Genomic DNA, 27113 nt, shown 5'->3' with positions numbered 1-27113 from the left:
AACTTTATTCTCTGAGATAGATCCGCATGGTCGCCATTCCATTGTCTGAGCATGCACAACTGGAGAACTCTCAAATGGAATCGAGCAAAAGGAATGATGTCCACGGAAGCCACCATCAGACCGATTACATGGCTTTCCAAACTAGGACAGCAATTGTTAGGAACGTGTAAAGAGGTACTTACTGCGTTTTCCTAACTGCTTTAAAGCCACCACTACCCGACTGCAAGGAATGACGTGGAATACGGCTATACCCAAAAACTTGCTTGTAGATGAAATCAAAATTTTTCTTCAGACACCTAAACTTCACTTCATCCATGCACTGAACGCAAAGAGAATGACTGGGGGTTGTGGGTAAGAGAGTGATACTTAGCAGTTTAACTGTGGTGCTCTTTGTCTCCTCCTGCTGGCCAGGAGTGATATTCCCAACAGTAATTACTCAAGCCGTGGACTCACCATATCTTAGGAAAGAAATAATAATTTAAGAACAGTGAAATTAATATAAATAAAAAATTAAATCAAATTAACATTATTTCTCAAAGATAATAAAAACTTAAAAAAAGATAATTTAATGCTGTGTGTGTATTTTGTAACAATTAAATGATAGCCTTTCTTGTATAAGGTGTGACTTAACCTGTTAACTGTGACACTAGATTAAGTGTTGTGTACTGGGACAAACACTTTGTCATAAACCTGCAAAAAAGGAATCTAGCTATTTTGGCTACTTTTGTTGTGGGAATAAAATACTATATATGGCAAGCACAAAACGTGTTTTACTTTAACTCATTTTAAAGAGAGGCATGTTGAAAGAGACAAGTTTACAGGTTAAGCAATATAATCACAACACAATATAAGTAATAACAATAGCATATAACCTGTCAAATGCACTTTAGAGTAATTTTTGATCTCATGTCTGATACTCTTAAAATTAATATTATGCAAAAGACAAATGAGCACTTTGGAAGAATGTAACAGCAATACAAAAGTAATCATTTAGATTGACATATTCTTGTATAAAGCAATATTCCAGTTATCCTGTTTGTATAAGAAAGGTGTTAAACAAGTATTTTTATGTAACATTTAGTCAATATGTTAATGCATGCAAGTTAATATATCAAACATGCACAGCTGTTAGTACTTAAATACATAGATTGTTATAAACATGTAGACAAATAATGCACTTTAATGAGAGATAAACAGATTATCCTGTTTCTGCATATAAAACACACCATGCATCCTATGTCAAAAGGGGAAAACACAATCAGCAATAGCAAATGTAGTTAGGAGTAGTTTGCAAAATGTTTTTGTTACACAACATATACTTCCAGTCAGTTTGTATGTACTATTAAAATTATTTAAAAAGTTATGATCTTTTAAAAAATAAAAAATAAAAAACTGGCCCAAGTTAAATCTGTACAAACATTTTGTAAAGATTTTAGATTTCAAATTCAGGTGCAACTTATATGCAGAAATGTGTGGATACATACAGAACAATATAAAATACCTACTGTGTACAAAGTTTGCAAACTGTGAGCCGGAAAATGACAGAAGATCTTAAAAGAAGGTGGACGATTTGAAGATAAATGCATGTGGCTATTTTTTAAAATTAAAGAAACTCTAAACAAACAAGGCTTGTTTTGATGTAAACTGTTTTGTCCCACGCTCCCTAGAAAGGAAAAAAATAAAAAATCTTACACCTAGGTTTCCAAAAAGCTGCAATTTGCTTTAAGTGATGGTAAATCCTAGCATTTTTTAAATTCTAGGATTTACCAGTGCAACAAAGGGACTTTCAGTCATAAAATACTTAATGCTGAAAGTTACTTTATTTGTCTACTTTGTCATATTTCATAACTGAAAGCCCCCTTTATTTGCTGCACTGGTAATTCCTAGCGCTAGGATTTACTATCACTTTACTTGAACTGCATCAGTTCAAAGCACTGGTTTTCAAACCTGTCCTCAGGCCTCCCTAACAGGCCAGGTTCTCAGGATTACCTCAGCTGATTATTTCACCTGTGCTATAGTTCAGATATTCTCAAAATGTGGGACTGTTAGGGAGGCCTAAGAACAAGTTTGAAAACCAATGGTTTCAAGTGATGGTAAAGCTTAGGGTTTTTGAAATGCTAGGCTGTATCTAGAGTAGATTAGATGGACCTTTATTCATAATTTTTAATTGAAAATGCAATAATAAAAAAAAACAAATAAAAAACAAAAAAAAAAAAACAACTTACCTTTATTTTGTTACTCTTTCTACTAAAATAAGCCCCTCCGGTCGCCGTTGCCCCCACAACCCCCCCCCCCCCGCAAAGCAAATTCACCTCTTCTCCAATAGCTGTGCTAGCCCTACGGCACTCAACGCTAAGCTTTACCATCACTTTAAGGGTACAGAATTTGGCCTCTGTAGGAAGGGTGGAACAAGTACCATTTACATAAAAGCAAGAGGAGTTTAATGTCTTTTATGAAATGTATCTAAACTTCAGACTTGTTACAATCAAGAATTCCCATTTAAAACATTTTTTTTAAGAACCATAGACGTCACCCAGTCTTCTTTAACTATTTCAACAAAATTTGGGCCCCTGAAGCTGTAATTTTAACAAATCGTTCACACACCTTGATAAGAGTGAAAACCAGATTGCATGCAAATCTTAAGGCGGCATGCAGCAGAACAATACATGCAACATATATAGTATTAGTAAAGAATCTGAAGCCAGGCAAGAGGTTTGCTCACTTTCAAAGTCAAGGAAAAAGTTTGGCCCCTGATCAAGCTCTGTGCAAGTAAGAACTTTTAAAAGATTTCCCATTTGGCTCCTGAAAAATAGAAAAAGGAAGAAAAAAAAAGAAAAGTGCTAAGTGCATAAAGCCTTCAGAAACATGCAGACGTGTGCCATGTGCGGTGTTACGTGGATCACCCTTTGACGTTACATTTCTCACTAGCTCACAATTTAGGGAAAAGGAAAGGCTCACCCATGTTCTAGCAATTCATTTTTTATTATATAAACTTACTTTCAAAATCCAGGAAAAAATGTGGGTAGTTTTCAATTTCCCTGGTAAGCACTTTAAGTAGATTACCCATCCCAGCAAACCTAGTGGATGCAATACAAAACAGTACAGAGTTATCACTGCGTATTGTAAATGAAAACCGGGTGCCAAGGGGCTAAAGTTGTGTTCATGGAAATGCTAAATATGCTTTATTGTGTAGCATACAAAGGAAGAAAGTGGCAAAATACCCTTAAAAATTGACATTGACATTTTTATTTTTTTAAAGAGACAGAAGAACTCAAAATCAAACTTAAATGGATTGGATAGAGCAAGCAATTTTTTTAAAAAACTTTCTAATTTACTTATATTAGAAATTTTGCTTAGTTCTCATGGTATCTTTTGTTAAAGGGACACTGAACCCAATTTTTTTCTTTCGTGATTCAGAGAGCATGCAATTTTAAGCAACTTTCTAATTTACTCCTAGTATCAATTTTTCTTTGTTCTCTTGCTATCTTTATTTGAAAAAGAAGGCATCTAAGCTAAGGAGCCAGACAATGTTTGGTTTAGACCCTGGACAGCACTCGTTTATTGGTGGATGAATTTATCCACCAATCAGCACAAACAACCCAGGTTGTTCACCAAAAAAGGGCCGGCATCTAAACTTACATTCTTGCTTTTCAAATAAACATAAGAGAACGAAGAAAATGTGATAACAGGAGTAAATTAGAAAGTTGCTTAAAATTGCAGGTTCTATCTGAATCACGAAAGAACAAACTTGGGTTCAGTGTCCCTTTAACCTCTTGAGTGCCAAAGATTGGGGCTGAGCCGTCGCAAATTGTCTCACTCAGGTGCTAACGACGGCTCAGAGCCGTTGCTAGCACTCTCCCACCTTGAGGGAGATCTGGAGGCTTCCACACGCTCCTACCCCGGAGATCGGGCCTGTATAGTGACAGGCATCGCCTGGGCTTCACGTTTTGCGCGGTGACGTCACGTGAAATGTGACGACGTCACGGCGCAACTTTATTTAAAATGGACAATGCAAAGTATAGGGAAAGGGGGCATGCTGCTTAGAAGCCTGTATCTCAGGCATCTAAGCAGATACAGACCCCCAAGACCCACCGTTTCAACTGTATAAGTCTTGGGGATCTAGAAAAAAAAAAGTTAAAAAATGTTTTATGTAAAAACATAAAAAATAAAAAAATTCAGCTTAGCACCCAGGTGGGAAAGTGCTTAGCACTCAAAGGGTTAAATATTAATCTTACATGAGTTCAGAAGTGTGTTACAAACACTGCTGCCAGATGTCTATTAAACAATAACAGTGGTGTCTACTAAACTAAAAGAGCACAGTACTAAGCCTACCCACTGATCGTACTTCTCACAGTGTGCGATCAAAAAAAACAGAATTTATGTTTACCTGATAAATTTCTTTCTCCAACGGTGTGTCCGGTCCACGGCGTCATCCTTACTTGTGGGATATTCTCTTCCCCAACAGGAAATGGCAAAGAGCCCAGCAAAGCTGGTCACATGATCCCTCCTAGGCTCCGCCTACCCCAGTCATTCGACCGACGTTAAGGAGGAATATTTGCATAGGAGAAACCATATGGTACCGTGGTGACTGTAGTTAAAGAAAATAAATTATCAGACCTGATTAAAAAACCAGGGCGGGCCGTGGACCGGACACACCGTTGGAGAAAGAAATTTATCAGGTAAACATAAATTCTGTTTTCTCCAACATAGGTGTGTCCGGTCCACGGCGTCATCCTTACTTGTGGGAACCAATACCAAAGCTTTAGGACACGGATGAAGGGAGGGAGCAAATCAGGTCACCTAAATGGAAGGCACCACGGCTTGCAAAACCTTTCTCCCAAAAATAGCCTCAGAAGAAGCAAAAGTATCAAACTTATCAACTTGTAAAATTTGGTAAAAGTGTGCAGTGAAGACCAAGTCGCTGCCCTACATATCTGATCAACAGAAGCCTCGTTCTTGAAGGCCCATGTGGAAGCCACAGCCCTAGTGGAATGAGCTGTGATTCTTTCGGGAGGCTGCCGTCCGGCAGTCTCGTAAGCCAATCTGATGATGCTTTTAATCCAAAAAGAGAGAGAGGTAGAAGTTGCTTTTTGACCTCTCCTTTTACCTGAATAAACAACAAACAAGGAAGATGTTTGTCTAAAATCCTTTGTAGCATCTAAATAGAATTTTAGAGCGCGAACAACATCCAAATTTCAGGGAACTTGCCGATAATCCTTTTTCCAATCCTTCTTGAAGGAAGGATAGAATCCTAGGAATCTTAACCTTGTCCCAAGGGAATCCTTTAGATTCACACCAACAGATATATTTTTTCCAAATTTTGTGGTAAATCTTTCTAGTTACAGGCTTTCTGGCCTGAACAAGAGTATCGATAACAGAATCTGAGAAACCTCGCTTCGATAAAATCAAGCGTTCAATCTCCAAGCAGTCAGCTGGAGTGAAACCAGATTCGGATGTTCGAACGGACCCTGAACAAGAAGGTCTCGTCTCAAAGGTAGCTTCCAAGGTGGAGCCGATGACATATTCACCAGATCTGCATACCAAGTCCTGCGTGGCCACGCAGGAGCTATCAAGATCACCGACGCCCTCTCCTGATTGATCCTGGCTACCAGCCTGGGGATGAGAGGAAACGGCGGGAACACATAAGCTAGTTTGAAGGTCCAAGGTGCTACTAGTGCATCCACTAGAGCCGCCTTGGGATCCCTGGATCTGGACCCGTAGGAGGGAACTTTGAAGTTCTGACGAGAGGCCATTAGATCCATGTCTGGAATGCCCCACAGCTGAGTGACTTGGGCAAAGATTTCCGGATGGAGTTCCCACTCCCCCGGATGCAATGTCTGACGACTCAGAAAATCCGCTTCCCAATTTTCCACTCCCGGGATGTGGATAGCAGACAGGTGGCAGGAGTGAGACTCCGCCCATAGAATAATCTTGGTCACTTCTTCCATCGCTAGGGAACTCCTTGTTCCCCCCTGATGGTTGATGTACGCAACAGTCGTCATGTTGTCTGATTGAAACCGTATGAACTTGGTCCTCGCTAGCTGAGGCCAAGCCTTGAGAGCATTGAATATCGCTCTCAGTTACAGAATATTTATCGGTAGAAGAGATTCTTCCCGAGACCAAAGACCCTGAGCTTTCAGGGATCCCCAGACCGCGCCCCAGCCCATCAGACTGGCGTCGGTCGTGACAATGACCCACTCTGGTCTGCGGAATGTCATCCCTTGTGACAGGTTGTCCAGGGACAGCCACCAACGGAGTGAGTCTCTGGTCCTCTGATTTACTTGTATCTTTGGAGACAAGTCTGTATAGTCCCCATTCCACTGACTGAGCATGCACAGTTGTAATGGTCTTAGATGAATGCGCGCAAAAGGAACTATGTCCATTGCCGCTACCATCAACCCGATCACTTCCATGCACTGAGCTACGGAAGGAAGAGGAACGGAATGAAGTATCCGACAAGAGTCCAGAAGTTTTGTTTTTCTGGCCTCTGTTAGAAAAATCCTCATTTCTGAGGAGTCTATAATTGTTCCCAAGAAGGGAACCCTTGTTGACGGGGATAGTGAACTCTTTTCCACGTTCACTTTCCAGCCGTGAGATCTGAGAAAGGCCAGGACGATGTCCGTGTGAGCCTTTGCTCGAGGGAGGGACGACGCTTGAATCAGAATGTCGTCCAGGTAAGGTACTACTGCAATGCCCCTTGGTCTTAGCACCGCTAGAAGGGACCCTAGTACCTTTGTGAAAATCCTTGGAGCAGTGGCTAATCCGAAAGGAAGCGCCACAAACTGGTAATGTTTGTCCAGGAATGCAAACCTTAGGAACCGATGATGTTCCTTGTGGATAGGAATATGTAGATACGCATCCTTTAAATCCACCGTGGTCATGAATTGACCTTCCTGGATGGAAGGAAGGATAGTTCGAATGGTTTCCATCTTGAACGATGGGACCTTGAGAAATTTGTTTAAGATCTTGAGCTCTAAGATTGGTCTGAACGTTCCCTCTTTTTTGGGAACTATGAACAGATTGGAGTAGAACCCCATCCCTTGTTCTCTTAATGGAACAGGATGAATCACTCCCATTTTTAACAGGTCTTCTACACAATGTAAGAACGCCTGTCTTTTTATGTGGTCTGAAGACAACTGAGACCTGTGGAACCTTCCCCTTGGGGGAAGTCCCTTGAATTCCAGAAGATAACCCTGGGAGACTATTTCTAGCGCCCAAGGATCCAGAACATCTCTTGCCCAAGCCTGAGCGAAGAGAGAGAGTCTGCCCCCCACCAGATCCGGTCCCGGATCGGGGGCCAATATTTCATGCTGTCTTGGTAGCAGTGGCAGGTTTCTTGGCCTGCTTTCCCTTGTTCCAGCCTTGCATTGGTCTCCAAGCTGGCTTGGCTTGAGAAGTATTACCCTCTTGCTTAGAGGACGTAGCACTTTGGGCTGGTCCGTTTTTACGAAAGGGACGAAAATTAGGTCTATTTTTTGCCTTGAAAGGCCGATCCTGAGGAAGGGCGTGGCCCTTACCCCCAGTGATATCAGAGATAATCTCTTTCAAGTCAGGGCCAAACAGCGTTTTCCCCTTGAAAGGAATGTTTAGTAGCTTGTTCTTGGAAGACGCATCAGCCGACCAAGATTTCAACCAAAGCGCTCTGCGCGCCACAATAGCAAACCCAGAATTCTTAGCCGCTAACCTAGCCAATTGCAAAGTGGCGTCTAGAGTGAAAGAATTAGCCAATTTGAGAGCATTGATTCTGTCCATAATCTCCTCATAAGGAGGAGAATCACTATCGAGCACCTTTATCAGTTCATCAAACCAGAAATATGCGGCTGTAGTGACAGGGACAATGCATGAAATGGGTTGTAGAAGGTAACCCTGCTGAACAAACATCTTTTTAAGCAAACCTTCTAATTTTTTATCCATAGGATCTTTGAAAGCACAACTATCCTCTATGGGTATAGTGGTGCGTTTGTTTAAAGTAGAAACCGCTCCCTCGACCTTGGGGACTGACTGCCATAAGTCCTTTCTGGGGTCGACCATAGGAAACAATTTTTTAAATATGGGGGGAGGGACGAAAGGAATACCGGGCCTTTCCCATTCTTTATTAACAATGTCCGCCACCCGCTTGGGTATAGGAAAAGCTTCTGGGAGCCCCGGCACCTCTAGGAACTTGTCCATTTTACATAGTTTCTCTGGGATGACCAACTTTTCACAATCATCCAGAGTGGATAATACCTCCTTAAGCAAAATGCGGAGGTGTTCCAACTTAAATTTAAATGTAATCACATCAGATTCAGCCTGATGAGAAATGTTCCCTGAATCAGTAATTTCTCCCTCAGACAAAACCTCCCTGGCCCCCTCAGATTGGGTTAGGGGCCCTTCAGAGATATTAATATCAGCGTCGTCATGCTCTTCAGTAACTAAAACAGAGCAGCCACGCTTACGCTGACAAGGGTTCATTTTGGCTAAAATGTTTTTGACAGAATTATCCATTACAGCCGTTAATTGTTGCATAGTAAGGAGTATTGGCGCGCTAGATGTACTAGGGGCCTCCTGAGTGGGCAAGACTCGTGTAGACGAAGGAGGGAATGATGCAGTACCATGCTTACTCCCCTCACTTGAGGAATCATCTTGGGCATCATTGTCATTATCACATAAATCACATTTATTTAAATGAATAGGAATTCTGGCTTCCCCACATTCAGAACACAGTCTATCTGGTAGTTCAGACATGTTAAACAGGCATAAACTTGATAAGAAAGTACAAAAAACGTTTTAAAATAAAACCGTTACTGTCACTTTAAATTTTAAACTGAACACACTTTAATACTGCAATTGCGATAAAACATGAAGGAATTGTTCAAAATTCACCAAATTTTCACCACAGTGTCTTAAAGCCTTAAAAATATTGCACACCAAATTTGGAAGCTTTAACCCTTAAAATAACGGAACCGGAGCCGTTTTAAGCTTTAACCCCTTTACAGTCCCTGGTATCTGCTTTGCTGAGACCCAACCAAACCCAAAGGGGAATACGATACCAATGACGCCTTCAGAAAGTCTTTTCTAAGTATCAGAGCTCCTCTCACATGCGACTGCATGCCATGCCTCTCAAAAACAAGTGCGCCACACCGGCGCGAAAATGAGACTCTGCTTATGCTTTGGGAAAGCCCCTAAGAAATAAGGTGTCTAATACAGTGCCTGCCGATATTATTATATCAAAATACCCAGATAAAATGATTCCTCAAGGCTAAATATGTGTTAATAATGAATCGATTTAGCCCAGAAATGTCTACAGTCTAAATAAGCCCTTGTGAAGCCCTTATTTACGATCGTAATAAACATGGCTTACCGGATCCCATAGGGAAAATGACAGCTTCCAGCATTACATCGTCTTGTTAGAATGTGTCATACCTCAAGCAGCAAGAGACTGCACACTGTTCCCCCAACTGAAGTTAATTGCTCTCAACAGTCCTGTGTGGAACAGCCATGGATTTTAGTTACGGTTGCTAAAATCATTTTCCTCATACAAACATAAATCTTCATCTCTTTTCTGTTTCTGAGTAAATAGTACATACCAGCACTATTTCAAAATAACAAACTCTTGATTGAATAATAAAAAACTACAGTTAAACACTAAAAAACTCTAAGCCATCTCCGTGGAGATGTTGCCTGTACAACGGCAAAGAGAATGACTGGGGTAGGCGGAGCCTAGGAGGGATCATGTGACCAGCTTTGCTGGGCTCTTTGCCATTTCCTGTTGGGGAAGAGAATATCCCACAAGTAAGGATGACGCCGTGGACCGGACACACCTATGTTGGAGAAAGAGAAAATACCAATATGTAGGGTGTGGGTAGGTACTGTGTAGGAGTGATATTTAATAGAGTACAGAAATTATCTGACCCTTGTAAAGTTTGCAATCAATAGTGACACAATCTATATAATACACAAAATGTAATGTTTGATAAAGTTCATGAAAAATAATTCATATAACAAGAAGAATACTAGATGTGACTTGGTATAAAAATAATCTAAATGACACTGATTGTTCTAATTCATACAACACTTATTAAAAACACATTATATAAAACTAGCAGTAAAATTATAAACGGAATTATATGTAAAACAAATATACAATCACAAATGGTTAAAACCTAGGCGAGTAATACTGGCAATTTAAAAGCCGTTACTTTGCAAAGATTCTTAAAAATGTCATTTTTTTAACTTATTCGTTGGTTAAAACGACTGTTTAACAGGTGTGCAAATCTCTGTTGATAGTGGGTATACACGGTTTAACAGGTGTGCAAATCTCTGTTGATAGTGGGTATACACGGTTTAACAGGTGTGCAAATCTCTGTTGATAGTGGGTATACACGGTTTAACAGGTGTGCAAATCTCTGTTGATAGTGGGTATACACGGTTTAACAGGTGTGCAAATCTCTGTTGATAGTGGGTATACACGGTTTAACAGGTGTGCAAATCTCTGTTGATAGTGGGTATACACGGTTTAACAGGTGTGCAAATCTCTGTTGATAGTGGGTATACGGATATGTTCAACCCTTTGTGTAGGCAGTCCTTTTGATTTGCGTAAAGTCCTGTTATAACAAGACCATTTGAATTTTGCGACAATCTTTCATTTATACAATCTTTTGATGTTAGACCATTAATGCCGATATGAGCAGTGTAAATAAAAGGTTGCTGATGTACGTTCAGTGGTATTAAACCTCAAGTGTCTCTTTTCAACTATTGTAATTATTGCAGTCACCTCCCACGGTGTAAACGATATGACTTGTGACTTTATCAAACATTACATTTTGTGTATTATATAGATTGAGTCACTATTGATTGCAAACTTTACAAGGGTCAGATCATTTCTGTACTCAATTAAATATCACTCCTACACCCTACATATTAGTATTGCCAGATGTCTATAGACACATTATCTGCAAACACTGCTGCCATAGACTGCTCAAGGTGTATGCACGCTCCTGAGCTCCTACCTACCTTTACTCTTCAACAAAGGATATCAAAAAAACAACGCAAAGTTGATAATAGAAGTAAATTAGAAAGCGGTTTTAAAATCACATGCTCTATCTGAATCATGAAAGTTTAATTTTACTTTACTGTTCCTTTAAGTGAAGAAACCAAAACAATAACATGATTCTATAGTTTGATATAAATAAGGCCTCTTTGTACTAGTAATACTTTGCTAAGCTTGAATGTTTGTTTTGTAAATTTTGTTCAGGCCATGCTGGTTTGTGCAATGTGACAAAATATTACACACCTAATACAAATATTACTGCCCTAATAGACTCAGTAGTTAAATAAGATGATTTTTTTTTATTTTTTTTTATAAGTATGCCCAGGAACTGCAAAACAATGACAATTGTATCAAAATCAGTTTAAATGCTTTAAAAAAAAAATAAAACATGTAATTTGTATGGTTACCTTTCACAATGAAGTGTTTAAGTGCAGATATACACTGTATATAAAACCTTTTTTATTTACTTTAAAAGGGATATTAAACAGCATAAGATTGTAATATAAAATGCTTAATTGTGTGTAGTTAAACATACTGTTATTATTTATTTTGCCCCCCTTTCTGTAATTTAACTCTGAAAATTGTTAGTTCTAAATTTCACTGAGTTTTTATAGAGCAATGGGCACTGCAATGCTAGCTTAAGTTTCCCCATATCCATCTTTCCTGTTCAGGACAATTAGGGACAGATACAGAGAAAAAAAAAGGCAATAAAAAAAAAAAAAAAAAAAAAAAAAAGACTATCCAAACAAGGCTACATGAAACATAAGAGTTTCCACACAGCCTTGTTTGCACAAACAGATAAATAAAAAAACTAGTTCAAACATGGCTGCACCAATTACTTTATAAAACTAAACCTTTACACATTTTTAATATTTAAATAAACGAATTAAAATTTTAAAAAAAAAAAAAAAAAAAAAAAAAAACAACAAAAACGTATTATTCTAAGGCTAATCTTTGCTTTGATTACATCATTATGCCTAGTATGGATTTACTGTTTTAACAGCCCTTTAAAATGTCAGACTCAAGGATTTTACCAATCCAGACGTCAAAGTTGAATTTAATTAACCCCTTTGTGGCAGTACAATAGTGTTTGTTCCGATGTAAACAATACTAAGTAAAAATAAAATCATGCGATCTCTATACGATCACGTGATTTCAAGGTCCGGATCAGATCATAGGGGACTGTCTTTGCTGCTAGACACGCGCCCCAGGCCAATCCTTGTCTTCGTCAAAGGGGGAAGCTGCAGGATGCCATATATGGTAGGACGTTCCCTGCCGTCCTAATGATGCTAAAGCCCAGCATAGAACATCCTAACGGCGGGAAGGGGTTAACAGGGTCTGTGTTAAAATACAATAATCTTATAACCAAGCAGGAACAATCTGGAATCTAGGATCATCAGAAGCTTTCTAGCACTGTAAACAGACTCCCCAAATGTACAGCAAGTCCAGCAAAACAAAGAACTAAGTGGCATCCTATTTCCTCTTTATATCAACAACAGTTATCTTAAATGCAGCATTATGGAATGCTGAAAAATTGCCAGGATGTATCCAGTTGCTGCCAAAGAATGCTGAAAGGTAAAGAGCAGGAATGCATAGTATCTCTCTCCGGCTGTCAAATGGTTAACCTTTGTCTCAGAATAGAAAAAGGTTCTGAACCATGATTTAAAATTACTACTACTTGTGTGAAAATACATACAGTACTTTTATTCTTTAATTTTCTTTTTAACCTCCACCTACCAGTTGCAAAACATGCCAATCTTACAATGAAACACATTTAAAAAATAAAACTTTTTATAAAAGACAAAAGGCAAAAGCTGCCCTTCTTAAAGGGACACTCCGGTCAAATTAAATTTTCATGATTCAGATACAGCATGTAATTTTAAACAACTTTCCAATTTACTTCCATTAAAAAAAATGTGCAGTCTTTTATATTTACACTTTTTGAGTCACCAGATCCTACTGAGCATGTGCAAGAATTCACAGACTATACGTATATGCATTTGTGATTGGCTGATTGCTATCACATGGTACAGGGGGAGTGGAAATAGACATAACTTTGAAATTTGTTATAAAAAATCTACTACTCATTTGAAGTTCAGACTAAGGGCGCCATGTACTAAGAGGCGGGCGGACAGCTTCTTAACTAGCGAAGCTGTCCGCCCGCCTCCACTACACACGGGCAGCGGATCTTACATTGCAGGAAGCAGGCTCGCAAATGCGAACCTGCCCCGCAAAGGCTCCGGAGCAGCTTTCGCTGCTTCGTACATGGAGCCCATAGTGCATTGTCTTGTTGTTATCTTGCATTTGTTGATTATGCAAATCTAATGTGTTGACTGGTCCTTTAAGTAAATTTAAACGTTTCTTAAAATCTGCAATAATATAATAAATAGACAAAAACATAATTTATGCTTACCTGATAAATTTATTTCTCTTGTAGTGTATCCAGTCCACGGATCATCCATTACTTATGGGATATTAACTCCTCCCCAACAGGAAGTGCAAGAGGATTCACCCAGCAGAGCTGCTATATAGCTCCTCCCCTAACTGCCATTACCAGTCATTCGACCGAAAACATGCAGAGAAAGGAAAACCATAGGGTGTAGTGGTGACTGTAGTTTAATGGAAAAATTACCTGCCTTAAAGTGACAGGGCGGGCCGTGGACTGGATACACTACAAGAGAAATAAATTTATCAGGTAAGCATAAATTATGTTTTCTCTTGTTAAGTGTATCCAGTCCACGGATCATCCATTACTTATGGGATACCAATACCAAAGCTAAAGTACACGGATGACGGGAGGGACAGGCAGGCTCTTTATACGGAAGGAACCACTGCCTGAAGAACCTTTCTCCCTAAAACAGCCTCCGAAGAAGCAAAAGTGTCAAATTTGTAAAATTTGGAAAAAGTATGAAGAGAAGACCAAGTTGCAGCCTTGCAAATCTGTTCAACAGAAGCCTCATTCTTAAAGGCCCAAGTGGAAGCCACAGCTCTAGTAGAATGTGCTGTAATTCTTTCAGGAGGCTGCTGTCCAGCAGTCTCATAGGCTAACCGTATTATGCTACGAAGCCAAAAGGAGAGAGAGGTAGCCGAAGCTTTTTGACCTCTCCTCTGACCAGAATAAACGACAAACAGGGAAGACGTTTGTCGAAAATCCTTAGTTGCCTGTAGATAAAATTTCAGGGCACGGACTACATCTAGATTGTGTAGCAGACGTTCCTTTTTCGAAGAAGGATTAGGACACAAAGATGGAACCACAATCTCTTGATTGATATTCCTGTTAGTGACCACCTTAGGTAGGAACCCAGGTTTAGTACGCAGAACTACCTTGTCTGAATGAAAAATCAGATAAGGAGAATCACAATGTAAGCCAGATAACTCAGAGACTCTTCGAGCCGAGGAAATCGCCATTAAAAACAGAACTTTCCAAGATAACAACTTGATATCAATGGAATGAAGGGGTTCAAACGGAACCCCCTGTAAAACATTAAGAACTAAGTTCAAACTCCATGGTGGAGCAACAGTTTTAAACACAGGCTTGATCCTAGCTAAAGCCTGACAAAAAGCTTGAACGTCCGGAACTTCTGACAGACGTTTGTGTAAAAGAATGGACAGAGCTGAAATCTGTCCCTTTAAGGAACTAGCGGATAAACCCTTTTCTAAACCTTCTTGTAGAAAAGACAATATCCTCGGAATCCTAACCTTACTCCATGAGTAACTCTTGGATTCGCACCAATATAAGTATTTGCGCCATATCTTATGGTAAATCTTTCTGGTAACAGGCTTCCTAGCCTGTATTAAGGTATCAATAACTGACTCAGAAAAACCACGTTTTGATAAAATCAAGCGTTCAATTTCCAAGCAGTCAGCTTCAGAGAAATTAGATTTTGATGTTTGAAGGGACCCTGGATCAGAAGGTCCTGTTTCAGAGGTAGCGACCAAGGTGGACAGGATGACATGTCCACTAGATCTGCATACCAAGTCCTGCGTGGCCATGCAGGCGCTATTAGAATCACTGATGCTCTCTCCTGTTTGATTCTGGCAATCAATCGAGGAAGCATCGGGAAGGGTGGAAACACATAAGCCATCCCGAAGGTCCAAGGTGCTGTCAAAGCATCTATCAGAACCGCTCCCGGATCCCTGGATCTGGACCCGTAACGAGGAAGCTTGGCGTTCTGTCAAGACGCCATGAGATCTATCTCTGGTTTGCCCCAACGTCGAAGTATTTGGGCAAAGACCTCCGGATGAAGTTCCCACTCCCCCGGATGAAAAGTCTGACGACTTAAGAAATCCGCCTCCCAGTTCTCCACTCCCGGGATGTGGATTGCTGACAGGTGGCAAGAGTGAGACTCTGCCCAGCGAATTATCTTTGATACTTCCATCATTGCTAGGGAGCTTCATGTCCCTCCCTGATGGTTGATGTAAGCTACAGTCGTGATGTTGTCCGACTGAAACCTGATGAAACCCCGAGTTGTTAACTGGGGCCAAGCCAGAAGGGCATTGAGAACTGCTCTCAATTCCAGAATGTTTATTGGTAGGAGACTCTCCTCCTGATTCCATTGTCCCTGAGCCTTCAGAGAATTCCAGACAGCGCCCCAACCTAGTAGGCTGGCGTCTGTTGTTACAATTGTCCAGTCCGGCCTGCTGAATGGCATCCCCCTGGACAGATGTGGCCGAGAAAGCCACCATAGAAGAGAATTTCTGGTCTCTTGATCCAGATTCAGAGTAGGGGACAAGTCTGAGTAATCCCCATTCCACTGACTTAGCATGCACAATTGCAGAGGTCTGAGATGTAGGCGTGCAAAGGGTACTATGTCCAATGCTGCTACCATTAAGCCGATCACCTCCATGCATTGAGCTACTGACGGGTGTTGAATGGAATGAAGGACACGGCATGCATTTTGAAGCTTTGTTAACCTGTCTTCTGTCAGGTAAATCTTCATTTCTACAGAATCTATAAGAGTCCCCAAGAAGGGAACTCTTGTGAGTGGAAAGAGAGAACTCTTCTTTTCGTTCACCTTCCATCCATGCGACCTTAGAAATGCCAGTACTAACTCTGTATGAGACTTGGCAGTTTGAAAGCTTGAAGCTTGTATCAGAATGCCGTCTAGGTACGGAGCTACCGCAATTCCTCGCGGTCTTAGTACCGCCAGAAGAGCACCCAGAACCTTTGTGAAGATTCTCGGAGCCGTAGCCAATCCGAATGGAAGAGCTACAAACTGGTAATGCCTGTCTAGAAAGGCAAACCTTAGATACCGGTAATGATCTTTGTGAATCGGTATGTGAAGGTAAGCATCCTTTAAATCCACTGTGGTCATGTACTGACCCTTTTGGATCATGGGTAAAATTGTCCGAATAGTTTCCATTTTGAACGATGGAACTCTTAGGAATTTGTTTAGGATCTTTAAATCCAAGATTGGCCTGAAAGTTCCCTCTTTTTTTGGGAACCACAAACAGATTTGAGTAAAACCCTTGTCCTTGTTCCGACCGCGGAACCGGATGGATCACTCCCATTAATAAAAGATCTTGTACGCAGCGTAGAAACGCCTCTTTCTTTATTTGGTTTGTTGACAACCTTGACAGATGAAATCTCCCTCTTGGGGGAGAGAATTTGAAGTCTAGAAGGTATCCCTGAGATATGATCTCTAACGCCCAGGGATCCTGGACATCTCTTGCCCAATCCTGGGCGAAGAGAGAAAGTCTGCCCCCCACTAGATCCGTTCCCGGATCGGGGGCCCTCGATTCATGCTGTCTTAGGGGCAGCAGCAGGTTTCCTGGCCTGCTTGCCCTTGTTCCAGGACTGGTTAGGTCTCCAGCCTTGTCTGTAGCGAGCAACAGCTCCTTCCTGTTTTGGTGCAGAGGAAGTTGATGCTGCTCCTGCTTTGAAATTACGAAAGGAACGAAAATTAGACTGTCTAGCCTTAGGTTTGGCTCTGTCTTGAGGCAGGGCATGGCCTTTACCTCCTGTAATGTCAGCGATAATTTCTTTCAACCCGGGCCCGAATAAGGTCTGCCCTTTGAAAGGTATATTAAGCAATTTAGATTTAGAAGTAACGTCAGCTGACCAGGATTTTAGCCACAGTGCTCTGCGTGCCTGAATGGCGAATCCGGAATTCTTAGCCGTAAGTTTAGTTAAATGTACTACGGCATCTGAAATAAATGAGTTAGCTAACTTAAGGGCTTTAAGCTTGTGTGTAATCTCATCTAATGGAGCTGATTCAAGTGTCTCTTCCAGAGACTCAAACCAAAATGCTGCTGCAGCCGTGACAGGCGCAATGCATGCAAGAGGTTGCAATATAAAACCTTGTTGAACAAACATTTTCTTAAGGTAACCCTCTAACTTTTTATCCATTGGATCTGAAAAGGCACAGCTATCCTCCACCGGGATAGTGGTACGCTTAGCTAAAGTAGAAACTGCTCCCTCCACCTTAGGGACCGTTTGCCATAAGTCCCGTGTGGTGGCGTCTATTGGAAACATCTTTCTAAATATCGGAGGGGGTGAGAACGGCACACCGGGTCTATCCCACTCCTTAGTAACAATTTCAGTAAGTCTCTTAGGTATAGGAAAAACGTCAGTACTCGCCGGTACCGCAAAATATTTATCCAACCTACACATTTTCTCTGGTATTGCAACTGTGTTACAATCATTCAGAGCCGCTAACACCTCCCCTAGTAATACACGGAGGTTTTCCAGCTTAAATTTAAAATTTGAAATATCTGAATCCAGTTTGTTTGGATCAGAACCGTCACCCGCAGAATGAAGCTCTCCGTCCTCATGTTCTGCAAATTGTGACGCAGTGTCTGACATGGCCCTACTATTATCAGCGCACTCTGTTCTCACCCCAGAGTGATCACGCTTACCTCTTAGTTCTGGTAATTTAGCCAAAACTTCAGTCATAACAGTAGCCATATCCTGTAATGTGATTTGTAATGGCCGCCCAGATGTACTCGGCGCTACAATATCACGCACCTCCCGAGCGGGAGATGCAGGTACTGACACGTGAGGCGAGTTAGTCGGCATAACTCTCCCCTCGTTGTTTGGTGAAATATGTTCAATTTGTACAGATTGACTTTTATTTAAAGTAGCATCAATACAGTTAGTACATAAATTTCTATTGGGCTCCACTTTGGCTTTAGCACATATAGCACAGATATCTTCCTCTGAATCATAGTAACATAGTAACATAGTAGATAAGGTTGAAAAAAAGACTGAAGTCCATCGAGTTCAACCTATACAAATCTAAAATACTTACAAAAAGCTCCAGTTAAGCTTAAATAACCCCATTAAAATGTGACCCATTTAATACTAGCAATCATATCCATGAATTTTGTTTATATACAGAAATTTATCCAGACTATTTTTAAATGTATCTATGGTATTGGCATTCACTACCTCCTTTGGTAATGAGTTCCACAATTTTATTGCTCTTACAGTGAAAAAACGTTTCCGTTGCAGGAGATTAAATCTCCTTTCCTCCAACCTTAAATTATGACCTCTTGTCAGAACCAATTTTCTTGGAATAAAAAGAGCTTCTGCCATCTCTGTATATGGGCCTTGAATATATTTATATAAAGTAATCATGTCACCTCTCAAGCGCCTTTTTTCTAAAGAGAACAGACCCAGTTTGGCTAGCCTCTCCTCATAGGTTAATTTCTCCAATCCCCTTATTAGCTTTGTGGCCCTTCTCTGAACTTTTTCTAGTTCTGCAATATCTTTTTTAGCAATCGGTCCCCAGAACTGCACTCCAAACTCAAGGTGAGGTCTTACCAGGGCTTTATATAATGACAGAATTATGCTTTCCTCCCTTGAATCAATGCCTCTTTTAATACATGCTAGTATCTTATTAGCCTTTGAAGCCGCTGCCCTGCATTGTGCACTCATCTTTAGCTTGTTATCTATTACTACTCCCAAATCCCTTTCCTCCTGTGTTTGGCTAAGTCTTGTCCCATTTAAAAAATACATAGCCTGCTTATTTTTACTTCCAAAATGTAGAACCTTACATTTTTCCGTATTAAATCTCATTTTCCATTCACTTGCCCATAGTTCTAATTTTAGCAAATCCCTTTGCAAAGAGAGTTCATCCTGCTCTGACCTAATGACCTTACTTAACTTAGTATCATCTGCAAAAATAGAGATGTCGCTATTTAATCCTTGCTCCAAGTCATTTATAAAAATATTAAAAAGAACAGGGCCCAGTACTGATCCCTGGGGGACGCCACTGATTACCTTTGTCCAATCTGAGTATGATCCATTTACTGCTACTCGTTGCTCCCTATCTTTTATCCAGTTATTTATCCATGAGCTAACATTTTCAGCTATTCCCAGTCCCTTAATTTTGTGCATTAATCTCTCATGTGGCACTGTATCAAATGCCTTTGCAAAATCTAAGTATATCACATCAACTGATTCCCCTTTATCTATATTTTTACTTACATCCTCGTAGAATCTAATTAGATTAGTTTGACATGATCTATTTCTCCTAAAGCCATGCTGATTAGAACTCATAATCTTGTTTACACGAATATGCTTATCAATATAATCCCTTATAATCCCTTCAAATATCTTCCCCACTATTGATGTCAGACTAACTGGTCTATAGCTTCCTGGATCATCCCTGCTTCCCTTTTTGAAGAGTGGCACCACATCAGCTTTACGCCAATCCTGGGGTACCATGCCTGAGGATAATGAGTCTTGAAAAATTAAGAGTAAAGGTTTGTCTATAACAGTGCTAAGTTCCCTTAACACCCTTGGGTGTATTCCATCTGGGCCTGGAGTTTTATTTACCTTAATAACACTAGCAAATAAACTAGCAACTTGGAAATACTTTTCAAGTAATTTACTATAATATGAAAACGTACTGTGCCTATAAGAAGCACAGAAAAAGTTATGACAGTTGAAAATTAATAAACTGAAAAGTTATAGCATCAAATCTTTGTAAAAAACACAATTTTAGCAAAGGCTTGTTCCCATTAGCGAAGGATAACTAACCCTGATAGCAGAAAAAAAAATACAGAAATAAACGTTTTTTATCACAGTCAACTACAATCTCACAGCTCTGCTGTGAGTGATTACCTCCCTCAAAACAAGTTTTGAAGACCCCTGAGTTCTGTAGAGATGAACCGGATCATGCAGGGAAGACAATAAACTTCTGACTGAATTTTTTGATGCGTAGCAAAAGCACCAAAAAAGGCCCCTCCCCCTCACACATAACAGTGAGAGAGATCAGTAAACTGTCATAAATTAAATAAAACGACTGCCAAGTGGAAAAAAATAGTGCCCAAAACATTTTTTCACCCAGTACCTCAGAAAATTAAACGATTTTACATGCCAGCAAAAAACGTTTAACATTAATAAATTGAGTGTTATTAAAAAGCCTGTTGCTAGTCCCTGCAAATTAGGCTAAAGTTTTATGCATACAGTATAATTCCAGTGAAGTGCCATTCCCCAGAATACTGAAGTGTAAAATATACATACATGACAGCCTGATACCAGTTGCTGCTACTGCATTTAAGGCTGAGTTTACATTATATCGGTATGGCAGAATTTTCTCATCAATTCCATTGTCAGAAAATAATAAGCTGCTACATACCTCTTTGCAGATTAATCTGCCCGCTGTCCCCTGATCTGAAGTTTACCTCTCCTCAGATGGCTGAGAAACAGCAATATGATCTTAACTACTCCGGCTAAAATCATAGAAAAACTCAGGTAGATTCTTCTTCAAATTCTACCAGAGAAGGAATAACACACTCCGGTGCTATTATAAAATAACAAACTTTTGATTGAAGGTATGAAACTAAGTATAATCACCACAGTCCTCTCACACATCCTATCTATTTGTTGGGTGCAAGAGAATGACTGGTAATGGCAGTTAGGGGAGGAGCTATATAGCAGCTCTGCTGGGTGAATCCTCTTGCACTTCCTGTTGGGGAGGAGTTAATATCCCATAAGTAATGGATGATCCGTGGACTGGATACACTTAACAAGAGAAATTGATGCATCACATGATTATGTTTTTGGCAAGAAAGTTAAAGAAAGACGAAATTAAACTTTCATGATTCAGATAGAGCATACAATTTTAAGAAACTTAAAAGGCTCAAGAAACCCACATTTTTTTTCTTCCTGATTCCCAGTATTCAAATTCAAAACAACTTTCCAATTTACTTATATTATCAAATGTGCTTCATTCTCTTGGTATCCTTTGTTAAAGGAGCAGCAATGCACTACTGAGAGAGAATTGCACATCTGGTGAGCCGATGACAAGAAGCTTACAAGTGCAGCGAGTAATAAGCAGCTAGTTCCCAGTAGTGCATTGCTGCTCTTGAGCTTACCTAGGTATGCTTTTCAACAAAGGATAACAAGAGAATGAATCAAATTGATAGTAAATTAAAAAGCTGCTCTAACGGATTCACAAGAAAAAACAACAACTTTACTGCTCCTTTAAAATTATTATTTCCAAGTTACTTTGTTCATTTGGTATTCTTTGTTGAAAATAATTTGAACACATCCTCAGCAGCAACAATGAACTACTGGGAGCTACCTGGTGATTGGTGGCTACTAGAGCTACAACATCTAATAGATAACAGATTATTAAAATAGATGTCAATGAATCTCATTATCTATTAGTTGGTCTGTGCATGGCACCAGCTGCTTTCCTCAGATTAGCTCCTGCTCATGGTATTGTGTTTTATGGTTTTGTCCTTAGCCTAAAGGCTGTCACGTCTACAAACATTTAATTTTCACTTTTTCAGGACAGTATAAGTTTAACTACTCATAGCTTATGTGCGAGCAAGAAATAATAGGAGTCATCATTTGGATTTATATTAAATAAGGTGATTTAGTACTATGCTTTGCATGATATTGTGCCAAGTTTGTTCTTTACACCTAGCTCTAGATTGATGGGATCTGTTATTTGAATTGATGTGCACTATTATCTCTTTGCACAATTATTAGCGGATTGCTTGGTATTGCTGATTATATGTACTGTATAAATAAATGTGTAAGGCTTTGTCCTGTTATTGATATATAGTCCTTAGCGCTTTTGACTTTTTTAATTAGCTTTTTTTATTATTTATTAATAAAATTGTGATTTGTACCAGATTCATCCTCTATAAAAGTATACATTTGTTATTTTAAGAGTGAACTAGATATTTTCCCCTAACCTTATAGCTGTTTTTTTACCATTGCATATAGAATTTTAAGATATGAAGTCCAGTCTTACTTTGAGAGCCCCCTTGCCAAGGAGGAAAACAAACTCTTTGCATTGGTGAAGCTAACAAAGAAATATCCCACCTTGGCAAAAATGGCAATAGCGTACTTATGCATCTCAGACACCTCAACGCCATCTGAGCGCCTCTTCTCTGCTGCAGGCAAAGGAGCTGCAAAAAGAGAACCAGCCTCAGCCAGGAGCACGTGGTTATGTTGATATTTTTGCATTTAAATGCAAAGTGTCTGAAAGAGTGAATAACAGAATGTTATAAACAGTTATAGTCTGCCTCTTTATAGTTCTACCTCTTTATAAACAGTTTGTGGTTTTGTTTTTCTTAATTATAAAAATGTGCTCTGCTGCTTAAAATTTGGACAAGCAGTTATGTAAATGTAAAGTTTTAGTCTGAAGTTTATATTTGTAACACTCAGTATGTGGATTTTATTTTAAATACAGTAAAAAAAAAATTGTTTTGTTTTTTTATCCGATTAGTCGATTAATCGAAAAAATAATTGGCCGATTAATCGATAATGAAAATAATAGTTGCAGCCCTAGTGGCTACACACATATGCCTCTTGTCATTGGCTCGCCCGATGTGTCCGGCTAACTCAATACTGCATTGCTGACTTTTACCACGTTTAACACCTTGCAGGGGTTAAACACAGTTAAATGTAACAAACAGTGCAATTATAAACTGCTATTACACATTACAGCATTTTTCTTTTTTGCCATTTTATGTCCCTTTAATCAATTTACAAGACTTACTACTAAAACTAGTAAATTGAATTAAACATCTTAGCAAATTGAATAGCTGGAAGAATTTTGTCTTAACATAAGAATTCTTTTTTCTATTTCTTTTCCATTTTATAACATTTCAAACACAAAACGAAAAACGTGACACTTTAGGTTATGTTCCACCACACAGACAGCTGATATCTCTTTATCCCAATTTTTGGCAGGGATGTAATAAGTCCAACATGCGAATGGCGCATAGAGACATTTGTTTATTTTCGTAGGCTTCTATAATCTCTTGGGACTAGCAGATTACATGATAAGGCAAGTTGTGCGAATTAAATACACACGTTTGTTTAGTAAAACGGGAGCATTTTGTAAATGGAATAAATGTGTACACATTACACTGCAGACAGGAGCTGGAGTCTGCGGCTTCCAGTGCTAAGTAGGTAAATCTTACATTCAATAGGCTTTTCTAAGAGGAGCTGCATATGCTATGAATGAGGGTTTCCTAAATAACATGATTTAGAGACATGGGGAGTTTATTTTTTTTCTTTCAAATATTGTTTTATTTAATGCATATGGGAGAAGTACAATAAAACATGCAACATTTTGCACACAAAAAAGAAGTTAATGTAATAACATTGTAAAATTTTAAAAATATAAAATAAATAAAAATATGTAATTTGCACACTGCACTGTGCATTCACATTGGCTGATAGAGGCAATTCCCATAACTGTGATGCTAAACAAAGGAAATAGAGAAATATTTAATTCAGGTGTAAACATTTTAAAATGGAACAAAGCCAATGCTTTTTATTGAAATTGGGCAAACTGGCCATTTCTGTTTTTAAATGGTAATAATTTTGCTTTTCAAAGAAACTATTTACATTTGTACCAGTTTAATTTAAGGTGTATTGCACTCCTTTAGTTTAAAAAAATAAATATATTTTTTAATAACATAAACAAAATATATTGCATAAAAACAGCTGCAAACAACTTACTTGCTTTCTTGCAAAATCATCACTTAGAAATTCTCAGTGTAGCCACTGCCTGAAGCTAGATAAGATTGCCATCATTACAGAGCCTAAGTTCTACTGTCACATGATTTTGCAGCAAAAGTCCTCTACTGAGCATCAGCAATAAACTGACTGCAGCAAATTTATGGTGTCTCATAGCAACACTTCAAAGGAAAATATGGTCCTTTGGTGCCCTGCAGAGACCCCAGCCTCCTTGTGGCAGTGTTAGGAAGTAATGGACCCTGCATCTTTTTTTTTTTTTTAAAGAGATAAAATGGTAAAATTATTTTTAAAATTATGAATATTTCGCAATGATAATGATATAACCCACTGCTTAGTGCATTTTTGTTTTACATTTCTAAAGTGATGATAAATCCGAATATTTAAAAAAATAAATGCTAGGATTTACCATCACTACAAATAAATAGGTGTTTCAGTGATCACTTTGTAAAAAAGGGTACTAAAAACTTACCCTTCCTGTGCGGCTGTCATATGACTTGCAAGGCTATTGGTTTAGAGGTGGAAACATCAAATCATGGAGAAAAGAGCGCTGTGCCGTGGGCGGACAGAGCCTCTGAGCTTAGTGAGGATGCAGCAGCTTAGAAAGGGTAAATTTAGTGCCCTTTTATTATTAAAAAAAAACCTGATCATTGAAAGTCCTATTTATTTTTAATCAAGGTAAATACTAAAGTTTTTTTAAACACTCAGATTTACCATCACTTTAACCAAAAGTGATAATAGAAGAACATTGGAAAGTCGGTTAAAATGTCATGTGCTATTCCTAATCTATTTAAAGGGACATTAAACAAATTTTTCTTTCATGATTTAGACAGATCATACAATTTTAAACAACTTTCTAATTTGTTTTGTTTCCTTTTGTTGAAAAGAATACCCTAGGCAGGCTCAGGAGCAGTCATGCACTACTGTAAGCTAGATGCTAATTGGTGGCTGCACAAATATGCCTCTTGTTACTGGCTCTCTGTTTGCTAGCTCCCGGTGATGCATTCCTACTCATTCAACAAAAGGATACCACGAGAAAGAAGCAAATAATAAAAGTAAACTGCAAAGTATTTTAAAACTGATTTGCTCTATCTAAATAATTAAAGGAAAAAAAAAATAGGGTTTACCGTCCCTTTAACCTCTGCAGGAGCAAAACAGAGTTATCTGGGAGCATTTATGCAATAATAAAATATCACTAATGCACAATAATGTCCCTATAAGAATTAGGGGCAAGGCTACTACAAAGCTATACAATTGAAAGACTGTTTATTATGTTCACTGTTATCCTTAGGATCACTATAGCGGGTGCATCACCCGGTTACAAATGTAGCCAATATTAATCTAAAATGAGCTAATATTAAAAACACCAATTATCAACAAATTATCATCATTAAATACATTTATGTTAAAATTATACAATTAATTTGTGCTTTATAATATAATATTTTAAAATATTACACTACACCACCCGGCTACTTTAAATTGCCACCCAGTTGGCAACATTTTGTGAGGAGAACACTGATGTCCCTACACTACTTTCAAACAACTGGGAACAGGATAACACAGCAAGACGGATATGCGCTTCCATCTAAATCCTGAGCCTATAAAGATCTGCTATATTTGGCGTTTTCAGCCTTCTGTGCTTGTCAAGGACCAATGTAAACAGCAGTTCATACTATGAAGAAAACGCTCACTGCTCACTTTTAATGTTTAATAACCTGAAAAACAGCATCTAACCTGCTGCATAATTAATCATACATGAAATGTGCTATAATAAACATTGCTTACGCTCTCCACACAGACAACCTGACTATAAAGCTCTATTGTACAAATCAAACGGCATTGTCCAGCAAGCCAGCAAAGCTAAACACACATACATAAGTACACATTGTGCAGCTGTTTTGACAACCCTGCAGTGCTACTCGGTGGATTTCCTGAGAAGGAGACATTTAAAACTCACAGACTGGCCTAGAGACATTTGCTCATTCAATGTAGTTCACATGAAAGCAATAGCATGAGAGAATTTATTATGATTATATAGTGCCCTCTGCTGTTCATCTATAGGAAACTGAACTATCAAGACATTTACATCTACCCATGCCATAATATGGATAAAGAAACTCAAACGGTACAAAAATCCTTCACACACACAAACTATAATGGCTCTGAAAAACAAGTTAAAAGTATTGTTTTAATTTATTAAATAAAAATTTTAAAAAAAAATTATTTTAATTTCTTTACATTAGCATAAAAAACATAAGATATTTTTCCCCACAACAGGAACATGTTTTATACATCTTCTCAGCCAATTTGAGAAGATGTATATACTAGTGTTATTTTTCAAACAAGCTGTAAACTCTGGCTCTGTTTCATCGACAATGTGTTTGGCGTATGGAGGGGCACTTTGAGCACATTACAAACATTTGTGGATGAATTAAACAAGAGTACCAATAGTTTAAAATTCACACTGAATTTTTCTGAAAATCATGTAAGTTATTTAGATACAGTAGTATATAAGAAAGATGGAGCCTTGACTACTGATCTATTTAATAAGCCGTAATACCCTCTTACATTTTGATAGTTATCATCCTGAACAAGTTTTTAAGTCCATATCTAGAAGCCAATTTGTCAGAACAGTGAGGAACGTAATGGATAAAAAAACTTCAGGCAGTAGGATTAGAACAAATGGCCAAGAAATTTGAGAAAAGAGGTTATCCTAAGCCATTAATATCAAATTGTAAACAAGATGTGCTTACTGAAATAGGAGACCAAGGTTCACGAAAAAGATAATAAAAAGAAGGGAATCAGATTGTGTTCACAACAGAATATAGTATTGTATAGTGAAAAAATCTCTAAAATTATTAAAAAAACATTGTTATTAAATAAATACAATCCTAACATTAGGGAATTTCAAGATCCCCCTATACATGCCTATAAGAGGGAAAAAACATAAGATTTATATAGGTTAAGGCCAATATGGGCACTAAAAAGGAAGAGAAAGTTAATTATCTAACTAGTTCCAACAAAGGATCATATCCCTGCCTTCATTGTGCACAGTGCAACTCTATGATCAAGGGCAAACATGAAGCACAAATAAATGATAGAAAAAAACAATATATAAATGGTCTGTAC

General features: G+C 38.7%; 1 protein-coding gene across 2 annotated transcripts in view; it reads right to left on the bottom strand.

Moving 5' to 3' along the window:
* The window catches only part of CYRIA (CYFIP related Rac1 interactor A), a 369452-nt gene that overhangs the window by 231995 nt on the left and 110344 nt on the right, over positions 1-27113 (bottom strand). The window contains exon 3 of one of the 2 annotated variants that reach the window (XM_053709661.1): positions 2998-3077. In XM_053709661.1, the coding sequence (XP_053565636.1) occupies positions 2998-3067 (70 nt within the window). In that variant the 5' untranslated portion in view covers positions 3068-3077. Of the gene's footprint in view, positions 1-2722; positions 2803-2997; positions 3078-27113 lie in introns of both variants that reach the window. The other variant, XM_053709660.1, reaches the window with a different exon arrangement.

This window comes from Bombina bombina, chromosome 4 (assembly GCF_027579735.1).
Source record: "Bombina bombina isolate aBomBom1 chromosome 4, aBomBom1.pri, whole genome shotgun sequence".
Classification (NCBI taxonomy): domain Eukaryota; kingdom Metazoa; phylum Chordata; class Amphibia; order Anura; family Bombinatoridae; genus Bombina; species Bombina bombina.
The sequence above is the reverse complement of the archived record's forward strand: the minus strand, read 5'-3'. Positions and strand labels throughout refer to the sequence as shown.